The 22501-nt window shown below is 39.3% G+C and overlaps 2 protein-coding genes across 2 annotated transcripts; one reads left to right on the forward strand and one right to left on the reverse strand.

Annotated features, from left to right (window-relative positions):
• Positions 1-1011: 1011 nt before the first annotated feature.
• Positions 1012-15954, reverse strand: mrpl13 (mitochondrial ribosomal protein L13). Its single transcript, XM_033640622.2, has 7 exons — positions 15805-15954; positions 14206-14329; positions 13261-13354; positions 12472-12532; positions 9834-9920; positions 7355-7476; positions 1012-1420 (listed from the first exon to the last, which is right to left on the reverse strand). The coding sequence occupies exons 1-7, from the start codon at positions 15829-15831 to the stop codon at positions 1396-1398; spliced, it is 540 nt and encodes a 179-aa protein (XP_033496513.1). The 5' UTR covers positions 15832-15954; the 3' UTR covers positions 1012-1395.
• A 214-nt stretch (positions 15955-16168) lies between these two features.
• On the forward strand, positions 16169-20613 carry dscc1 (DNA replication and sister chromatid cohesion 1). The gene is made up of 9 exons (XM_033641362.2): positions 16169-16509; positions 18133-18301; positions 18433-18567; positions 18696-18786; positions 18987-19125; positions 19300-19352; positions 19483-19637; positions 19912-20060; positions 20207-20613. Exons 1-9 carry the CDS (start codon positions 16340-16342, stop codon positions 20316-20318), a joined length of 1173 nt encoding a protein of 390 aa, XP_033497253.1. The 5' UTR covers positions 16169-16339; the 3' UTR covers positions 20319-20613.
• The last annotated feature ends 1888 nt before the right edge of the window (positions 20614-22501 follow it).

Raw genomic sequence — 22501 nt, forward strand, 5'->3', positions numbered from 1 at the left:
GGTCACTGTAAAAAATGTACGGGATCAGTGAAAGGTAAGGACAATTGCTTAATTTCTCCATGGGGTCTTTTCTGTAATGTTGTCAGACACTTGTAATAACAATCTGTCAGCCTGTCAGTGGCAAAAACAAACACTTTTAATGGATTTCACAGTGCACAGTTGCCCATAGGGATTACATTGCAGCCTGTTTCGCCGTTGTGACTGCAGCGGTCTCTCTCAGTACTGGACCAGTTTCCTAAACTGGTGTCTCCATTTGTCACTAAGACACAAAAACATGGGAAAATAGGGTCCAGTTTAAAAATACCGAAGTTTCCCTCCAGTTTAATATTACCTTAACACTGTGGAACACAAATATTACTTTTTAAATTATAATTTTGATTCACAGAAAATCTGGCTACCATCACATTTTGTGCTGCGACATTTCACTCTGTTGCTACAAAGATGGACCAGGTGTGTACTGAGTTTTAACACTCAGGCTCGTGGTGAGTTACGAAGACAAATCTGTGTTGCCTGCGTCTCGTGTTGCTGCCCCAGTTTGTTTCGTTTATTGTTCTTATGCAAAGTCGGGCCTGCTCACTGTGGAAGCTGTTTGCTCACTGGTTGACCTCTGACCTCCTGCTGGAATGAGACCTGGATCCAGTTATTACTGAAAACAGTTGGCTGCCTCTCGGAGAAACCAATAAGGACTGAACCACACAAGTGTAAACTTTACCCCCCTTCTGCGCTGCAGTCTGAAAAAACAAGCACTAAAGTAACCAAAAGTTGAGCTGTGAGCTGGCCCCGATCTGAGGTCCAAACTTGAACAGTTTTAATAAGGAATGTGTCTCGCCTCCACGCCCGTTAGTACAATATGATCTTATTTATTTTATATTTTGTTTGCTTTTATAACCAATAAATCTGTAATGAGACTATAAAATGTGTTTTAGGTCATTTGTTTAATTTTAACGACACAAAAAGGTCAAACGTTTACTAGAGTTTACAACATTTATGTAAAAACTACTTGACGAGAAGGGTTATTAAATTCTTTATTAGCTATTTTACAACAGAATTGATTCATACTTGAACAACACTCTGGACATTTCTGACACACTGACACAACAAAAAGCTCAGGATTTCTTAACCAAAGTTAACTGTTTTGACTAAAACCACACGGATGGCCTCCATGTTGTCATAGTAACACATTAATTGGTTTCACTGTGAACCCACAAACCTTTAAAAGCAGGATCAGCTCTAACAAATGTCATTTTTATGAGCCAGATCTGATCGTTTCATGGTTGCATAATAGAGGAAAACCCACGGAATCTGATTTTCTCTGATCAGAGCGGAGCCGCATGGTGGAATCTCAAGCTGTTTCTGGATAATTCAGGTCCTCGGTCACGTTGGGCAGCCTTGATTTCATTTCATCTTGTAGTCTTCAGGTCTGTGGAGAGAACACAAGACAACACATTAGTATGGGGAGGCATACAAGTCTGGGAAAAAGAGCCGATAAGGAGAAAAAAACTGACAGATGAGAAACCACACAGATCTTATCGTGTGTTTTTTTTTTTTTTTTTTTTTTTTTTGGCTTTTTCAAAATGAGACTAGACACAGCATCCTCTTTTTGTGTTTTTTTCCCTTTAATTTTGAGTAGAGATTGCAGCCAACAGATATTATCACGGCATGCTGTATTGGTTTTGATACAAAGTAGAAAAAATGTTATCAATTGTAATAGCCCTGCTATCAACTACAGCAGTATGTTTATGTTGTTGATTTTCTGTCTGAGCTCTGTGTGTGTGTGCGGAGGAGGGGGCCACACATCCAATAATAATCTTTTTCCTCTGCTCCAAGGTTTTCTGAGAGAATATTAACTATGTGTTTAATAAAGGGTAACAATTGAATCGCCCTTGGTGACCTCAACCCCATCTCCCCTGACACGCACACATATATTTGGTCAGTAAAATGAATAAGAGAGAGAATATTAACAAGGCTACGGCCCATCCCTTAAATAAACCAGGATTAGCTTGACCTTGACGACCACACGGCGACAGGCCTGAGCACACGCGCTGATTGGCTGAGGAGATTGGACCAGTAAACAATAAGAAGTGGCTCATTTATCACCGTGCACACACGCTCTGTCAGGGATGCCGAACATAATGCAGGCATGCTGTATGCCTCTGTACAAGGCACGCACGCACAGAGGACAGTATCTGAATGAAAACAGTTTCTGGATCAGAGCCCTCTGTGTGGATTCAGTTTGCACTTATTCATACCAAATGTGGGTTATGATTTGTTCATATGTGTTTGAAGTACCAGATGGAGGGTTCACCACATCACAATCAGTGAAATGGTGTCGGCGTCGTAGTAATTTTTAGGGTAATTTGTAGGTTTAAAGGGTCAGCCTCTTGTGGTAACCAGCCGTGCAGATTTAGCTTTGGTTGTCCGGGTTTTGAGAGTCTGAGATTTCTGCTGCCACGCAAATGGAGGTGAAAGGAATTCTGTGCTTCACGGTACTGAGATATCACATTTAGAGAATTCAATAGCAGCACTGTTTTGTGACACAATGGTAATGTCCCTGTTGCTCTGGATAATCTACAGAAGATTTTTCTTCAGTAAAAAGTGTTTTGTGGATTTTCCGGGATATTTGGGACATGGGGTATTCAATCTTTCTTATTTTCAAATACTTTGAGTACCACACCATTCACCTCCATTGTATTGGGGTGGTTGAGGTTGAGACAACAGACAAATAAAACCCAAACTATGTGTATGGCCGAATTACTCTGGTGTAGGCCTAGGTGATATGAAAAACAAAAATCAAATATCACAATATTTTTTGACCCATTACCTCAATATCCATGTTACGATAATATTGTAGGGTTGACTATTGGTGCTTTCACAAAATATTTACACAATGAGACTTTTAATAAATAATCATCAGTAACGCGGATATAATGACTAAGTGGGTAAAGGCAAATAATTGAACAGCTAGAACAGTGTGGTAAGTACAGAGAGTGACTACGGATGGACATGAGTCCTTGATTACACTTTGAACTAAGACTGACATCCAAATCGGGAAGGGGAATCACCGCCCAATTTCCCACATGTAAACATGACTTTTATATTATTCTCCTATTTAAAAAGGGTAAAATCTTTTTCATTATACAGCTGGGTTGAGAGTATTGTTTTGCTCAGCGCAGGTTAGCTGCTGCTGCTATGTTAGCTCGTGCCAACCTGGCAGACATTGAAATGACCCTGTAGAAGGAGAGCTCTGGATTCCGGAGATGATCCTTCAGTGCATCTAACTTATGTAATGGCAGCGACAGAAAGTTTGCTGATATTTCTTATGTTAACTTTGAATTTATTGGTTAAATGTCTAACTAAGGCCTGGTTGTTCAATAAATGAATTTCAAATTGCATTTGTTTTTTGTTGTCAGCCAAACTGCATTCCTATTCTTACGTTAGATTTTTTTTTGTTTTGCGAGGAATCGAGTATTTTATATTAATGTAATGTCAGTGCTCAAATACAAAAGTTACTTAAAATGCCCTTCCCTATAAACTACATCACTGTGCTGTAATGCAGCCTTTGAAACCATATTACAAAATCCAAATGTCTAAAATAATAATTAGTCTCACATCACAGTACTGATATATTGTCCCGCCCTGGTCTCAGGGTAAGAAAATAGTGGGGTTATTTTTTGTAATTTGGGTGAACTGACATTTAAATAATTTCACAAATAGTGCTGTCCCAACACCCTGGCACTCATTCCACTGATACAGTGATCATTTCAAATCAAGACTTGCTAGCAAATAGTGTATTAAACTTACTACAAAAACAACCTCCACAAACCTGCCTGTACATCACATTATATATGATGTAAAGAAATATAAAACAGTTGCATGACTGTGTTTTATAGTAGTCTTGTTATCTGGGTAGTTACTGTGTGAAATGGAAATATTTACAACATCCTGGAGGGTTAAAGTGTATTGACTGCAGTAACAGTGGTGTTACAGTATATTAAACTGTGATGTAACTGAAAGTTGAGCCACAAGGTGTAAACCTTCTTCTATTTACCACTTGATCTTTTTTACAAGCTCACCAGCAGTCACAACCTCTGAGCAGTTAAAATGAAGAGAACCAGTAGACTTGAGTGTTGAGCAACTGCTTCTACAGATGAAGAGGACCAACCCTGACCTGGATAAAGAGCTGGGAGATGAATGGTTGGATGGATTGATGGATGTGAGAGCTGAGCAGGTGGAGGAGAGACTGCTCTCAGTTAACCTGTCAGAATAATGTTTACTACAGGTGAAGCCGGAGAAATGCAACAGGACGACATTATCATGATCAGCGAGGCACGGGTCACAATGTCAGTCCAATCTCCAACCAGAAAATACTTAACTCAAAAAGCCATGAATATGATTATGCCAAATAACAGATGCTCTCTCACACCCCGCAGAGAAACCTTGTATGTCCAGACAGGAAGTGGCGGGAAAACAGCCGACTTCCCCCCACATGTGTTTGTGACATTTCACCATTTATATTCAAATGTTTGGCACGACATGCAGGCTGGGGGGAAACAGAAATCTCTGCAAAGTTTCTGTTAAACAACTGCTGATGCACATCCAGAGAGCACAAAGCTGAGGTCTGTTATATTGCAGTGCCCTTCAGTGTTATGTTGTTGGATAATAGCATAAAGAACAATGGTCCTAATTTATAAAGCTTTTCAGGGAAGCTCACAAGGCACTCCAGTGTGTAACCATCAGAGCACTACACCACAAAAACTTTATATGCAGTAAATAAAAATGTCAACTTGGGGGAAAAAAGGTCATATATTTAGGTACTAGAACTGTTTGCAAGTTCCTATAACTGTATTCACACAGGAGCAGTATCATGTGAGTCTTTGTTCTCTGTGCATTATGTCACATACTGACAGCTCTCTGTAGGCTGACAATCATTCACAACACAGCCACATGTGTTTTTAGTTACAGTGAAAATCTTTTTTCCTGCATGATTAAAGTGTCAGAGTGAGACTGGCCACAAAAAGGGGTCCGCAAGCTTTTACATTGGATCGATTCATATATATGTTGCTTTGTGAGTCGGGGTAAACCATAAATTGTTGACCATTCAAGGATTCAATCTAAGGAGCCTGATTCAACTGTTCATCTCACGGTCAAACTGGAACAGTTGCAGGAAAATGTGGTTATGAAACAAAGGGATCACGCCATTCGGGCCATGTGGGGGTGCTGAATATATAATTTTACATAGAAGGCAGAGTGTGATACAAGAGACCCCACACCCACCCTCTAACCTCTGACATGGAGAACCAAGACAGTATTTTTTTTAACCTATGAACACGTCTCTCAAAATCAGCAGCAGCTTAAAAACAGCTGTTTGCAGCTTGCATCGCTCTCTGTCTAAGGGAAAGTTTAGGTGCAAGTAGGACCTGAGAAAAGTGATGAATTCTGCCTGTCTGTCTATCAACCTATTCTGCTTCCTTTCAGTACTGTGGACAGCGCTGCACCTCCACACACAACAGCTCTTAATGGAAGGCATGCTATTATTAAAAAAGTTCTCATGCTAAGTCAAGATGACAAATTGTTGACTTGGGTGTTTCTGCGTTTTTGTCTGGTGTGGGGAAAGCTGAAACCAATGTCACACATGAGAATATGGATTAATGAACAAAAAAAGAGAAAAATTGATAATTCAGCTGTCAGTCGACACTAGGCAAGACTTGACAAATCAGATTTGATTGTCAATTTTTAGCAGGGACACCCAATGATACGACCACAAGATTAACACAGAACTGTGTGAACATGACTGCACTGTTTACTTCTGACAAGGTCTGAGCAGGACGAGTCAATCCTCTGCACTCATTAACATAAAGACAGGTTAAGTGATACACCACCTACTGTGCCTCTCCTCCAAAGTCAGGTTCACCATTCTGTTGGTACCTTCACCATCTGCCATCAGATTTAAACCTTTATTTCTTTTGAATGCTATATACGAAAAATCTGTTTGAACTGACTACTGAAAACTTGAGAGTATTTGAATTCATTATTTTTACAGATAAATGAGGTGCTGACTGCAACATTCCAAACAGCTGAAAGATGTCGTCTAAAGCTACTTACGACAACTACTGTATCACAATGTCAGGCTGGTTGATGCACACTGAGAGGGTGTGAGAAGTAGAAATGTGACACGGTCCTCAGATCAACATCACCCCCTTCTGGCTGTTCCTCATCAGTACAATACAAGAAAATATGATTATGTGTGTGTTTGGGTGTGTATTAGTCGTTATGGTGCAAAGAACACAAACATTAAAAAAAGACTCCCAAGTGAGGTACTTTCAAAAGTTTGGGACAATTTAAAAAAGCCATATGAAGATAGAAGTGAAGGGTTAGCATTAGCTTTTATTAGCAGAGGTTAAAATCTGTAATTTTCTGTTTCGTTCACAGTATGAGTATTAGGTAATATATATTTTCTCTGCAGAAGATACATTTTGTTACTTGTCATCTTGTAACAACTGAGCAACAAATACTGAAAACACTAATGTAAAAATTCAAGGTTGTCTGTATTTGAAACTTTAGTAGGACTGCACCCTAATATTTGATAGGCAGGTATTCGTTTGTTGGATAAGCATAGTAGGTTTCTTTTTTTTTTTAAAGAAATGACAAAGAAATCATAAAAATATGAATCTTATAAATAGAAATCTCAAATCTTAAATTTGTTGGAGCTAGTATGCTGTTCTGCGCTTCTGTTTCACAGCACTTTGTCTGGCTTTGTCTCGTATTCAGAGCCTTTAATTATGAGCATTTATGTTCAGCACCCCTGCCAGCCAAAGCTCCAGATATTCACTGTTGATTACTCCTGAAGCTCCACAGCCCCAAAAATGGTATTCTGTACAGCCTTAAACTACATCACAGTGTACGATATAATCAACCCTTAGAAGCAAAAATGTTTTACTAAATAGCAAACCTGGGAACCACCACACTTAAACATGAAATATTACAATTACACACATTCTGTGTGCACTGTTTTTGGTTTCTCGTGTCTTTCAATAATTTATTTAGATCACAAGCAAGATCATGTTTGGTGACGGTGAGTTTTCTCTCGTGGGCTGAATTAAAAAAAAAAACAGAAGCCTTTATTCATTAGCTTCAGTACCTTGTTTTACAGAATCCCTTGAATGTGTAACACTCCACACAAACACACACCAAAATGGCTGATCAACGATAAAGAGACTGATACTGATAATCCTGTGTGTAATACAGCAGATAATGCTTTCATTTGTATTAGTGTTTAAACACAGTGACATCAACGTGTGTGTGTGCATGGACAGTGTCTGCTGACATTTGTGAGCATAGTGTGTGTTCTACGTACGGTGTCCACAGCCTGGGGAATGCGTCTATCTCCTCCTGTGTGTACTCGCTGAGTTTCCTGGGGATTTCTCTGGGCTGTGGCAGCTCCTCCGTCAGGTTGGCTCGGATGTCATCTGGTAGCTCCTAGTGAGGAGGACACAGAGGAGACACTGAAATTAAATAAATCAAATAAAATGTGGACAGGAGAAGGAATCGAGGGGAGATGGAGTTTAGTAAGAGGAGTAAGACCTGAAAGTTGGTGACATGAAAAACAAGGAGAGAGTAAAGAAGAAGGTAATGTTCACACTTAAAAATCCTCATAAGCAACTTTACAGTGCCTGAACTGCTCTGAATTGTAGATGAGACTGCAGTTACTCACAAGGCTCAGGAAGCCCATCTGCTAGTGATGAGGGATGCAAACTGCACAACATCAATTCTGATGGTGGATATCAAGTCCCGACAAAATAAACGACAGGTATCTGACTTCCCTCAGCTCTAACTTTTAACATCAAACACCTCATGTATTACTTCACACGTCAAAACTCAAAGACCTGGTTTTCTTCCAATGCCTGAAATTAATGATTGTGTTCTCTCGCATGAATAAAAATTACATCCAGTTAATAACTGGGCAGATCGCCAGTTCAATTAACAGTCTGTCGAGCACTTTTTTCGTTTAAATTCATTTCAGAAGCTGTGATGTGTGACGCTGGTGGTTCTCGCCAACATCATTTTAAAACAATTAGAGCTGAATGCTCCCAAATGCCTGCAGATCACTGCATCAGTGACGCAATCAAAGTTTTCTCTTTGAATCAAAGAGGAAGAGGAGACAAGTTGATAGATTGATAACTAAATAGAAACATATTGGTAACCCAATTTTAATGTGATCAAAGCAGTATTTATTCATATTTTTGGCCTCTTGGTGGAAACAGAACAAGATGTGCTGTTGAACACAATGCAGAATATCCAAAGCACAAGACTGACGCCAACTCTCAGTTGCTTATTTACACTTCCAGCAGACACAAAGCCACATTCATTTGGAGTCCTGTTCCTGTCACACAATGACTACAAGTCCAATATTCACTCTGTTAGCTCTGTTTTGGTCTTCACCAACTCCTGAGGAAGATATGCCTCTCTTTAAATGCTTCACTGTGTTCTCCAGCTATTTGCTAACTGTATCTGTTTGTTGTTTGGTGCAGAGCAGGTAGTGTACAGTGGGTTTTTAGATTTTTTTGTTGAGAACAGCTGCCTGCTGCGACTGAAAATAACACTGATGAGTGAGAGTGAACCAAAACAGTAAAGTTTCAGGTCGTAAAACCAAAACAAAGAGCTGAAAGATGCTAAATTGCTCCCAGGGTGTCTACAGGCATCAGACACTCAAACTTAATGCTTTTTAAGACTTTTTTAAGATAATATAAGACTTTAATTTAAGACTAATTTAAGACTGATGATTAACCAAATCTGTCAATAAGACAGTACAATGCCTCTCACCCAATATCAGCTGGGACAGGCTCCAGCCCCTCCATGACCCCTAACAAGATAAGCGGTTACGGAAAAATGTTTGTGACAGTTAAGACCTCACATATTCAAATATAAGTCTACTGACTTTTAAGGCCTCATATTTCAAAAATTGAATTTAAGATGGGATTTAAGACTTTTTTATTTATTTTAATAAATAGATGAATAGATGAAGACTTTAAGGACCTGTAGACACCCTGGTTCAGTAGAACTGAGTTGGGTTATCAGTCTCTGTGGGTTTGTCATTAAGTGTGACCCCTTCCTGAGGTTGTAGTGGTATTCTGGTTACATTGTATAATGTGGTATGTAAATTGACAGTAAACACACCGTGAACATTTGCTTGTCAACGGTAAAAAAAAAGCAACTGGTTGGAGAATCTCACCTGTGCATGCTCCTTTCCTCCTTGACTGTCAGACTTTTTACACATACTTCCATTAAAAAATGATTTCAAGTTTCAAGTATAATAAAGCATTTGTTCAACCAAAAATAACTTGTTTTCATTCTTTTATGGGTCACTGTAACTAGAAATAAGGACAAGAAGATGGAGAAGAAGAAGAATAGTGTAATAGATAAGCAACTTTGAGTTATACAAGAGTGAGAAGACGTAAAGTGCTGCTGAAGGAACCTTTGACCCAGTGGGAAACACTACGGCTAATTGTCCGACTCTTTAAACACACACACCAGCTGAGATAATGTAGGTGAAGAAAAGGACTAACATTCTCCTCCGTCGAGGGCAACACTCAGCTTGAACTACATATATTAGTTTCAGAGTAATTAATTGACATTAATTGTAAAGGTGACCTGGATGAAGGGTGATTAAAACTGGCTCATTCTTCTGTGTCAGTATGTGCAGAGTGATATCAGTGCACCCCTCCTGATAATGTGCCCTCTTCCTGATTGTCCCTAATAAGCCTGGACAATGAAGGCATAATGGGGGCAGTGTGAGGACTCATCAGCTCAGAGAGATACAGAGAAACTGGACTTACATCATCAGGGAAGATGTGTAGTCGCTGCATCATGGTGCGGCGCAGCAGGTTCCTTGGCAGCATGCCGTAAACCGCTAACTTCACAATCTGGTGAGAAGAAGCACATTAAAAAAGGTTGTCACACAATCAGCTCACTCTTTCTTGTAAAAAGACGGCAGATTAAGCAACATTAAATACTTCATTTCCACATTTTTCTCACATTTGTTTCCCAAACTGTGTTTCTCAATGTGAGGCATGTTGCACAAATGTGAATTCGACTTGGACGGAGTTACTGGACTGAGACATTGGACAGAAATACTGGAGCGAGATGTTGGACAGAGGCTGTGCTGACAAATCATTCATCTGTCCAATTCCGTTTCTCCCTCTTCGCTCGCCAACCCTCCGAACCTCATTTTAACTAAACCGCCATCAGGAAACACGTCTGTGGTCACCGGCTGGACTAAAGCCTGCATCAGTGTAGAGCCAACAGCAGAGTTAACGTCTGGCCTGGTTCTGTAAACTACAGATTGGAAACCAGTACAGGTCATTCACCTACGTTTAGTGTTTCCCACAGGATGGGAGCAATTTCACAGTATTTTACGAGCCACACGTGGAATAAGTTGGCAACCCCCCGTGTATGGCTCTCATTCTGCTGTTGCAGTTGACATGTTAAATTATTCTGAACAGCCTGTTATTGCGCAACAACAAATCACTCCTGACCTGTGAAGCGCAGTATTCAGATTAAACACCCTGTGTTCCTCTGATAAGTCTGAAGAGGATACATGCATGCTGTACCATACATATCAAGCAAGAAAGGGTCAACCAAATGTAGGGGTGTAACAATTCTCCAAATCCACAAGGGAAAAAAATCTGGAGCCATGTTTGTGTGTGTTCTGTATTTTTTCTTAAATTGAAAATATGAAAAATATTCCAAAAGAAAATTTGCAGGAGCCATGTGGGTGTGATTTCCATGGTAACACAGACAGATTTATCTACAGTATACTGGAAAAATGACAGACACAGACAGGTCCAGTCAAGATGTGTGTGAGAAAGAGAGGAAGAAACAGAGTGCAAGTGAGACTGGGGCAGGGAGGGGCTGAGAGAATTAATGTGCTGCACGCAGCTCTTCCATGGGAAATAGTTTACCTATTTTATATAGCAAATAAAATCAAAATGTGTTGTACAATGCTGATATTACTGGACTGTGAAATGGAGGACAGGACAGCCATATGGAAGTTTGTGTCTTGGTTTTGTTCTTGGTTTCAGACTGTCGCACCCCTCGACAAATGTTAAAATGAAGACATGGACAATAAACTGATGAGAGTAGTCAAATAGATCTGTTTCAAAATCAACTATCTTTGTCTGTTGTCAAACCTAACATGATGCTCAGTGTTAATGGATATGAGCCACAGGAGCAACACACTGGGCCATAAAACATTACTTCAGTTCAAATGATTAGGCAAGTATTATTTTATATATTTGGTGATGTTAACAAATCTCATAAAACACACCAAAACCAACAATAAGTTTTTCCAGCTCACAACACTTTCTGAACCACAAGCCTATTCATTTCTACCAGGGGTGTATATTTTAAAAAAACAGGTCACAAATGTAAAGTTTCATCTTTAATTAAAAAGCTTAATAATTTCCTACACTGCTACACCAACAGAAGTACAGTGGTATACTGATATTTTGGGGTCTCATTTATAATACAATGCATAGGATCTGTACTAAAAATGCACATACAAAAAGCAAAAAAATATTTGACAATTTCTACAATCCGGCTTCCACCTCACCATCTGCGTGGCCAATTTCCCATCTCAAAATGTTCATAAGCATGGGTCAAAGTTTGTCCCATCAAGTCTGTTTTTATACATCACAGCTTCTGAATGGGAAGCGGCGTACACCTTTTTCAGGCCTCTTTTTGTGCGTATACAATGTTTATAAATGAGAACCCTGGTGAGTATTTACAGCAGCAGGACCGTGTATGTGGGATTACCTTAAAAATAAACTACAGTGTCTGTGTTCACCAGAAAGAAGGAGCACGTTTCCCCATCAATTAACAGTCTTAATAGAGGCTCTGAAGCACAGAGGAACAGGCTATTATCAGGCTTGGGCTACAGAAGAAGAAATACTCCTTAGTGGATCAATTTATTGTTGGTTTTGGTCTTTTCATAGGATTTGTTGACAATATAAAAAAATCCACACTATCGTCAGATTTATCCTTCAGGCTCATGAGTTGTTTCTCATTCTCTCCTTGCAAGAGTCTGTAACCCAAAACCATGAATATGCAACACAACCAAAACCCCAGGGGTTATCCTTGAACTGACATCCTTGTACTGAGTTTCAGAACACACCAACCACCACCATCACCAGTGTAAAGCCACTGCTGTTTAATCCCCATTCTCTGCCCTTCACATTAACATGCACGAGCAGCACATATGAAGGAAGGGATAAATGTCAAACCAAGGAACACCTGCTCTGCACAGCATGGGGCCGACAAAGAAATGAGACTAATCCCCAAGAATGTGGGTTAAATTATACATTCAGTATAATAAAAATTCATGGTGTATGTTATGTGGCAGTGGCACATCTGAGGGTTTTGAATTCTCTCTCAATAGTTATTAAAAAAATGGAGAATACTGTTGATGACACTTACAGCTTTGGGGTCTTTATGGTGCAGCTGGGCAGCTGTGACCTGTTTGAATCCACCTGGATACCTTTAGGGAAAAACAACAAGCTCAGTCAGTCATCAGTCATCAGATGATGCAACACCACTAAGCATTAACATCCGTGAAACCTCTCATGAAATCCATTTACAGCTTTAACAATGAAAGGATGCTACCAGACAAGACAAAGAATATCTTTTACTAAACACAACCTATATACAATATACATCCTGAATACATTAAAGAGCATTCAGTTGTTTTATCTACACTTCTAATCAAATCATTTTTCTGTTTTACCCAATAGAAATACATTAACCACCTGTGAAAAAATGGGAATGCGTGTTAACAATGTTTCAGCAGTCGAAGGATATTAGAACAGCTAAAGCAGACCTCAATGTGTGTTCCTTTAAAGTGCTGTATTGCAAGCCAATCTTGGACCAACACCAGCCACCCATAATTTCTAATATACACCATGCATAAAGTACTTTACTGAGGGAACAGTTTATTGTCACAAATCTGTGAGTCCAGAATAAAAATACAACACAACTCTAATCGACCACAAAAGCTTTATGGGTTGGAAGTCAACAAAACGCAAGTGGGCCATTCCTTTTCCTGTAGTGTGAATGTGACAAGAGACTACTGAGACACTAAGATATGCTTTCTTAAAACATTTCTTTCATTGGTATCAAAGAACAAAGACAAATTGGAAACAGGATAAAAAGGAACAGGGGGAAAAAACAGGGAGAAGTGAAGTATCATATGAGGTAGTATCGACTCACCCAGTGTGAGATGAGTAGACTTTCTGCTCCCACTTGTTTCCAGAGAAAGCTATGTGTCTGCTGTTTATAACTACAACATGGTCACCACAGTCACCTGCAAAGATATTCAGAAGATGTTTATTCTCAGGCGTATCGTTACAGTAAAAATTATGAAGAAATAATTGACTTTTTTTTATCAGAGAGACAGACAGGTACAGACACAGCTAGTTTGGCAATGATAATACCAAATATAGTGGTCAGTTGCAAGACCAACAAAGATTACCGTGACAATGTCAGTTTTTAAAATAAAAGTAATAAGGAAGTAAAAACAGCCGTGAAATTTATCCTGTACTGCCATCATGTGGAAGAAACACACTACAACAACCTTAAAGAGGAACTATGCCCTTTTTCAAATTTTATACATGACATTCCTGTGGTCTAAGACAATCTAACAAATATTAGTAAACAAGGACAACTCTTAAATGAATAGGGACAGATGTTATAAATGACACTGAGAGCACCAAGGAGGCTGTTCTGAGTATATCGTTGCATTTTCTGTTTCAGAACCAAGAACACTACGACAGACTAAAGCTCATATTGGTATAAAAAAGAAAACCAACATTCTGTGGGTCGAAAAAAATCATGCTTCCATACATTGTCTATAGAGCTGTTCCAGACTTTATACTTGATGAAATCACAAGTTTGAGACTTACTTCTCTGAGTTCTGGCTTTGAGAGAGAGGTGCTTGGGTTCACAAACACTGATTGAACTTTCCTAAGCCATGGGAATAATAAATTGGAATTCTTAATAAAGGCAATGTTCTCTAAATATGGGATGTGGTTTCATAGTAGAAAAAAACAATAGTTAATACATAGTAAATAGTTTATGTTAAAGTTAGACAGTTACTTGTGACTTTATAAGTGTGTGTATGTGTGTGTGTCCTGTGACTGGTGGACTCCTACTCACTCAATGCATGGTAGATAGGCTTGTGTTTCCCCTGTAACCTCACAGAACACATAGTCGCAATCTTCCCAGGAGGCTGCAATCGGGCATCGATCAGGAACCAGGAACGAGCAAAGGTCGCCCATTGCTAAGAGAAGAACAAGGAAAGAATGGGTTTAACAAAGTTACCGGCATGGGACCGTTGCATGTTTAATAGTATGAAAAGCAATAGAGACCTGAATATTCATCATTGACCTCTTCACTAAAAACAATCTGACGCGTCACCGTAGGAAAAGCACATATGTAAATAATAAAATGAATGACGGCTGAATTCCATTTAGCTGCTTTAGTTTTATGGTCCTGGTTTTGTGCATGCTGTCGCACTGTCACTGTCATGACTTACTCTAGAATATAATGGAGCAATCTTTCATGTTTTTTCAGATACACGTAAGTTTTTCTACTATAACAAGTCAAAATATCTTCTGTGAAAAAGGTCTATGGTGGGGCGTTGGTGGCTTAGTGGTAGAGCAGGTGCCCCATGTACAAGGCTGTTGCCGCAGTGGCTCGGGTTCAACTCCAGCCTGTGGCCCTTTGCTGCATGTCACTCCCTCTCTCTCTCCCCCTTTCACGCTTGTCTGTCCTATCAAATAAAGGCTAAAAATGCCCCAAAAAATATCTTTAAATAAAAAAGAAAAAAAAAAAGAAAAAGGTCTATGGCATCAGACTGGGTGGCGACTTTAGTTTAAAGCTCAGAACATTTCCAGTAAGAAATCACATGATTAATTTCTATTTGGTAATGTTGCCATACTTGTCCTGAAATAAAATAAAGACTCAATAACCTTAACCCCATGAACCGAACAGCACCATCAAAAGCACAAATACACTGCTGATCAATCCAAGTCCTATGTACCTTACATTAAATACACAGGCCTATGAATGAAAGCAAAATTGTCAGAAAAACCTCCTCAAAGGAATGTGGCAGATATAGCAACTATTAATGCAATCTAATGTTTGACATATCATAGCCTACATTTTCAAGCTTGTTGGTGGTTGTTAGATGCTCAACTAAAAGCACTTACAAGCCAAGTTGTTCAGATTTTTTTAATTAGATACAATGTAAATGTCTTAAAAAATATATATTAAAAAAATAGTTCAATAAATACTAGTATGGTCCAATTAACTTAAAGCTTAAATCGAAATTAAAATCAAATGTCTTATACCTTGCTTTTAATGTAATTAACACACACACACAGTTCTGAAGTGTGTATATAAATAGTGGAACTTAAAGTAGCCACAGGAAACACAAATGCTTCAAGCTAGCATAATTTGACTGGGTGAAGTTAAGAAGTTATGTTAAAGTTTAAAGGGCTTGAAATAATAACACATTTAACCTATATTGCTTCTCGCAAACTACAGTGTTAACGCTAGGCTGCAACAACTCTCGTTTATTTCTCTAACTGACAGTTAGCTAGTTGCAGCACAACCACACACCGTGGCTAACGTTAGCACATTAGCAACGCTTATTAGCTAACGGCCCGTTTGTGTTTTACAGTAACTTAACGCACATAATGGGTCAACATGTGAGATGAAAATAAGACAATAATGTATAATGTGTATGGTTACCTGGGCAGAGCGGGAGAAACTTGACATTTCGATGAAACTACCTGCACATCCTCAAAATATTTGACCCTCAACCAACGTGTGGCTGTCCGTTTAGTAATTAGTCCCAGTTGAAACAAGATGTGAGACTTCGCGTGTCCTGTGTTACGAGTTTATTCATATTTAGCCCATATAAGAATATAAACCGCCAATTCGTGGCTGCGGTCAACCTAATTATTGCTGCGTTTTAACGGCAACATTTTTAATCAAAGCTCGGGGATATTTTTTATTTTTTTGCATTTATGTAATTTTCCGCTAAATAATAGTTTCTACTCGGTCCTATTTTGACGTCGCACTTCCTTTAACGCAGCACACTTCCTTCCCGCGACAGAAAGAGAGCGGGGAAATTTGACAACCACGGACTACTGCTACAAAGTAACATTAGTTTGGACTAGTTTTTGTACATTGGTAAAAGTGTAGTTTGTGACAATTTGTTTCGCGAGTTAAAAAGAGTTTATTCATTAAAACATTATCGATATAACCTGCCGTTTGACCCAAAATGAGGACTTTAGAGGAGGTTCAGGCCACTCTGCAGATCGCCAAGCTGAAAGAAGAAGATCTACAGAAAACAATCCACTGTCTGTCTTTTGGAGAACACGTTTCATCTGCAGACTACTGCCTGATGGAGTTGGACGACACATTGTGCAAACACATAGAGGCTGGGGAAAGGTAAGGTGCTAATAATGTGAATAAACGTAGGCAACCTATTGGGTCTGCATGTGGCGAAACACACTTGTGTTACCCTTAATAATTTCCCCAAAGCCTAAGGTGACGTCTAAAAAATCATGTTTCATCTGACAAAGTGTTGAGCAAGTTACTCTCAAAATGTTATGTATTACATAACATATTACTAGTTACCTTCATTCGAAAGTAATAATTACAATACTACTCTCTGTGTAGAGTAATAAGTTACTTATTACACTAGTTTTGTGTTACTTTCACCAAAATTTCCTCAGAAGAACTCATAGGCATTTTAAATGGATGAGTATCATGGTGTTTCAAAGTACAGAAGCTGCAGTTTATTACAGTTCATTTCAAATCCAGTGTTGGGCAGGTCTGACCCATTCATGCATTCACATACAGTGGTTACCACTTTGTATTAAAATCCACTGCCTATATTAATAATAGCATGATGATATAGAAGAATTAAATAGCCTAGACCTTTTAAAATAAATGAAATGCCTCGTACACAGGGAGGCACAGACAGAGGATCACATTTTGATAATTATGAGATAAAGATAAATATTTGTGGGCCTGTGATATGAAACACAATAAACAAATGTTGAGGTTAGTACAATAAACAGAACGGCATGCGATTACATCACTATGACGAGCACAGATTAATACATTCAAGCTGAAAGACCCACCTGCTGGTTCCTGGTGTGCCGGTCAGCTCCAACAGCACCACAGAGAGAGTTGTGCATAAGAGCAGGATGGTGTGCTGGCTTTGCTCCGCAGTTGTAGGAGATGTGAATGGAAACACATCCAACATAAACTAACATCACCCAGATGTGCTGATCACCAAGACAAACTGGAGGCCAGCTCCTCCTTATCCCCACTGCTTTCAGGCAGCCTTAGGACTCAAAAGCAGAATGGGATATGTTGTAGATGTTGCAGGTGTATTAATGGAAACACAGTGAACATGATAATGCACAGTATAGCGTCGCCCAGATGTGCCGATCACTGGCACCCTTCTATAATGTAGTCTGTAGTGACATGGTAACACACAACAACCTTCAGAGGATATTTTTCTGGTGGTGCACTTGTAGAAGTGGAGCCGTGTGGATCAGCGTGGATGAATGAAAAATGAAAACAATGAAGAGTTTACCTCAGGTGGTAACATGTTACGTGACATTGTAAATGTAATAATATTACTTGAAATCCTGTTGGTAATGCGTTATATTACTTTGTTAGTGCTAAAACATAATATATTACTGTAATGCATCACCCCCAGCACTGCTGACACCAGCCCAAAATCAAAACGTTATTTAATTTACAGTGATAGAAAACAGAAAAACTATACTAATAAACTCCCAAAACTGTCAGGTTATTTTACTTAGATTAACTAATCAATTAATATACTCATCATTAAAACTTAACTTCATTAATTTAAAACCTGGTAAGAGCACATACTCTGTAAACTTCTGTCTCAACTGTCTTCTTTTTCCTTTTTAACTCATATGATTAATACAGTTGAGGATTATTAGCTGATCTGCAGTGTAGTGGCACAAGATGCATGATCAGGATCGATGTAAACATGCATAAATGTAACCATCATGTTCCCTTTTCCAGTCTAGTGATTCGAGGGGATACTGACGAGCGTGCAGTGCTCTGTAGTGGTGACAAGACCTACGACCTAAAAATAGCCGACACGTCCAACCTGCTGCTGTTTGTACCAGGATGCAGAACACCAGACCAACTCACCAACAGCCAGGAGAGCTCTCATGTGGTGCACACTCAGGTATGGAAATGACACACTTACACGTACCTGCGTGGTATAATGTAACATCCACACAGACTGACACAATATCTGAGTGCATATACACACACTAATTAATCACATACATGAACATTATCCTGCTTCTGTCGTAGATCTGGGGGTTTTGCAACAGCTACTGGGAGCTGAGGAAACAGCGTCCTAAACTGAAGAAACTGAAGAAGATTTTAATGGAGAATCCTTATGAAGGACCAGCTTTGCGGGGGCAGGAGGAGAGTACAGAAAACAGAGTGAGTACATATTCTATATTCATTAATGTCTTGCAGGACTGTGTATATGAGACTTATTTGATGTTTATGGCTTTTAAACCATAAATGTTAGAGCATAACTGACTAAGATGACGTTCTTCTGTTACCAGTACACAATGCAGGATCTGTTGGAGAGGATCCAGGCCAGTGAAGAGGAGCTAAAGACCCACTTGGAGACCATCCATGCCTGTCAGATAGATGGTAAACTGTGACATTTTTGACTAATAACATGTATATTTATTGATAAAGTTATGCTAAAAATGATGCCTCCCAGAGGTACAGTGCAGAAAGGAAGCTTTGATGAATACAGTCTCTCTCTCTCTTAGCTCTATCTACTAATAACAAAAAAAACCAAAACAATACCTACCAGATTTTTAAAGATAGTTTTTTCTGTCTTTCAGGCTACTGGCGTGTGCTGGACTTCGACTACGAGATGAAGCTGCTCGGTCATGTGACACAGCTGGTGGATTCTGAGTCCTGGTCCTCCAACAAGGTTCCCCTTCAAACCAGTCTGGAAGAGCTAGCTCCACTGGAGCCCAAGTAAGATTACATCTGATCCTCATGCTCACACAATGGGAGAGGCAAAATATTAACAGTTTAAATGAGGGCTGATTTTTTTTGTAGCACTGAAGCTTATGAAACAAAAACATAACCAATGAGGTTATATTGTATTTCTGAGCATCAGCCAGGTTTTAATGATATTTTCTTTCACAGAGAGATGATCGAGCACTGTTTGAACTGCTACGGGACACGCTACACTGAAAACGGTAAAGAAAAATAACCTATGGAAACTCAACAGACAGACATTACGTTTTCACCAGTAAATTGGTACTAGAATCCTCAACAATCTGAAAGTACAAAGTACTAACATCCCTGCATCCTCCTTCCTCTACATAGATGAAGTTTTCTATGCACTGCATGAGGATAAAGTGTGTCGGGGCCTGGCACTAATGCTGCTGCAGAATGCTGTCAAGTTCAACCTGAGGGAGTTTCAGGAGGTCTGGCAGCAGAGCGTCCCAGAGGGTATGAGCACAAGACTGGACCAGCTAAAGGTTAGCCTGTACCTCTTTTATATACTCAGTTCATATTTTTTTAATTTACTTTTAAGAGATGAGATTCTCTTTAAAGCCAGCTTGCATTTTAATGCATCTTAGGAATCCGTTTCAATCTGTCTCTGACCTCGACTGTCTCACACTCTGAAACCGGCCTTGGATAATCATGCTTCTGTAATAAAAGAGCGACTTTCTGCAGTTGTGTCTCTCCGCTCATTATTACTAACCTCTTGAGAAACTGACCGTCGCGCTGACAGTGTTCTAAATCTTCCAGAGCGTCGCCCTGGTGGACCGTAACTCCCGTCCAGAGACCATCTGCCTGCTGCGGGTGGAGGATCTCCCAGAGGACACCCTGGAGCGCTTCAACCACCTCTTCACACTCAGAGAGAAATGGACAGAGGACGACATCACGCCATACATACAGTAGGTGTCATCCATTTAGGACATTATGGTAACAGTTGATAAAAGAATAACCATAATGACCTTACTATTCATGTAGTCATAAGGAAAAGTTATGTCTTTGACTATCTGATTATAATGTCTGATGCTTCCTCCCTCTCCTCGTTCAGGGACCTGTGTGGAGAGAAACAGACCACTGGAGCTCTGCTGACCAAATATGCCCGATCTTCACTGCAAAATGGGATCAAGGTCTTTAACTCCAGAAGGCCTGTGGCTACATGAACATGTTCACTGTCATGTTTAATCAATCTATATTTGAGAATTAATGTGGTTATGTTTATTCTCAGAGTGACTTTTGCAACTCTCAAAATTATTTTAACTCATAATTGTCTATAAAAATTCCTTGTTAGCCATGTGAACTATCTTGCAGCAACTTGTAAATAAAAAAAAAAACTTCTAGAAATTCTGTTAGTGTTTTTGTGACTAAAACTAAACAGCATCTTTGTTATTTCAGTTTTTTGTCTTAGTAAAATGCTTCATGTTGGTAATAAAATAAGATTTCATATTATCACATGAATGGTTTGCTCAGTCTTCTATTTTCCTTTAATAATCTGAGTTGGACAAATTAGCTCCTTTTCATTTCCAGCAAAAAAAAGGAAATTCAATTGTCATAAACTTACCAGGTGCTGTGCTGAAGGTTGTCCACAAGGTGGTGCTCTATGCTGATAGTTTCAGTATGAGCTCCACACACTGACTAGATGATACAGTATGTGCTGGCTGACATCCAGCTGCATTGTTTATTGTGTACTGTATTCAAATGGCAAGAGAGATCATTCACAGAATCACAGATTAATGACTTCTAAGTCTCAGTCACATTTAGAGCTGAAAGCACTCCACCACCAATCATCAAAATTCAGCTACTCAAGTGTGAACATTTTCTTGCTGTCTTTGTCTCCTTTCTTAGTAAACTGACTCAAAACAAAATGTCACCATCAAATCATTTTTTTTGGCCAACATTTTACAGACCCCAATACTAAATGTATGGCCAGTGGACTAAATCTAGCCCACGATAGGGTGCCACGTGCCCCCAAAACCAAATTGATTAACACAGGATTTTTTTTTTTTTTTACTTTTAATGTATACAATGTGCCAGAATGTATTAAAATGAACAAAATAGACCTTATTTCTCAAAATTATACCAGGGGAGGACCCCCACAGAGGTCCAGGCTAAGCCCCCAATGTCCACAAACCCTTAAAACCTCTCTGTGTATACCATACCTGTTCAGGGTTGTTGTGACTGTCCCTTGACCCTCTGTCATTTTGCAAGTGGCCCCCAAGCAAAGCCAATTGAGTATCCCTGTTGTAGAGTAAACAATCTCCAAAAGTAATCAGTGGTTAATCCATAATGAGCCACAAAGAGCACAATGCACAGCCACTCATCTTTGCTTGACTACACCATTCTCACTCCAGAGCTCCGAAGTAATGGGCTGAACACATTATATATAATGTACTGCATGTACACATCAAGAGACGTGGAACAAGTAATGCTACATTACCAAATTGTTGGTGTTATCTATGAATCAGATCTTTGAGTTAAAATTCATTTTCTTTCACTAAAAAAGTTGCCAAGACAGTTAACTGAGGTGACTACATTAAAGCCGCACAGAGTTGTTACACAGAGTGAATCATACATGGTCAGCGTCTCTAGCTGAATACAGGTCAAACACTAAAATTACCTACGCTTGGTTGATTGTTCACAGCATGATTAGAGCTGCTACAACACATCTGAAAAGACCGCTCAACTTTAGTAACACTAAAAGGTGTTTAATGTAAATTGTAAATACTAGAAACACGGATTAAGACAAGAAAAAGGGGGAAATGCTTTTTTGATCAAATTAATACATAAAGGTGAGATGACAATAAGACATACAAGGTGACAAATCAGGTTTAAACAGATCAGAATAGGTCCAGAAAGCATTAAAATAACACTAGACCACACTGGCTGCTATAGGGGTGCAATGTTCTTTCAGTAATCTAAAATCTCATTTTGGATTTCTACAGATCATCTAATGAAACCTGACCCCGTTTAAACAAAATTGAATGTTTATTTTCAACCAGTCCCGTCTGTGTTTCTCACGTTAATTTGTGCATGTGGTTTTCCTCAGTGGTGCTTCTGTGTGACTCAGTGTGTGTGTTTAACATCACCAGACTGTGTGTTTCTTTGCTAACACAACAGTCTGCATGTGAATCAGTGTTACCGACACGAGGAAGAGCTCAGCAGACAGAAGCTACACAGCGTTTTTTTAACACAGATACACACCTACTCAAACATATCTGTGTTTCCAAGCTGACTTTATCTGCCCTGGCCGACTGACTCACCCTGACATCACCCCTCAGAGGAGTGCTGACTTATCAGTTCATAGGGTGGAAAGATCCCAGCTGTGTGTGTGTGTGTGTGTGTGTGT

Source organism: Epinephelus lanceolatus, chromosome 10 (assembly GCF_041903045.1).
Source record: "Epinephelus lanceolatus isolate andai-2023 chromosome 10, ASM4190304v1, whole genome shotgun sequence".
NCBI classification, from domain to species: Eukaryota; Metazoa; Chordata; class Actinopteri; order Perciformes; family Serranidae; genus Epinephelus; species Epinephelus lanceolatus.

Excerpts from the sequence above, each read along its gene's own strand:
- mrpl13 (XM_033640622.2), bottom strand. The coding sequence starts at position 15,831 with ATGTCAAGTTTCTCCCGCTCTGCCCAG. Across the intron at positions 14,330-15,804 it reads GTTTCTCCCGCTCTGCCCAG|CAATGGGCGACCTTTGCTCG; the intron begins GTAACCATACAC and ends TTCTTCTCTTAG. Across the intron at positions 9,921-12,471 it reads ACCATAAAGACCCCAAAGCT|ATTGTGAAGTTAGCGGTTTA; the intron begins GTAAGTGTCATC and ends TCTTCTCACCAG.
- dscc1 (XM_033641362.2), top strand. The coding sequence starts at position 16,340 with ATGAGGACTTTAGAGGAGGTTCAGGCCACTCTGCAGATCGCCAAGCTG. Across the intron at positions 18,568-18,695 it reads AGGAGAGTACAGAAAACAGA|TACACAATGCAGGATCTGTT; the intron begins GTGAGTACATAT and ends TTCTGTTACCAG. Across the intron at positions 20,061-20,206 it reads GACATCACGCCATACATACA|GGACCTGTGTGGAGAGAAAC; the intron begins GTAGGTGTCATC and ends CTCCTCGTTCAG.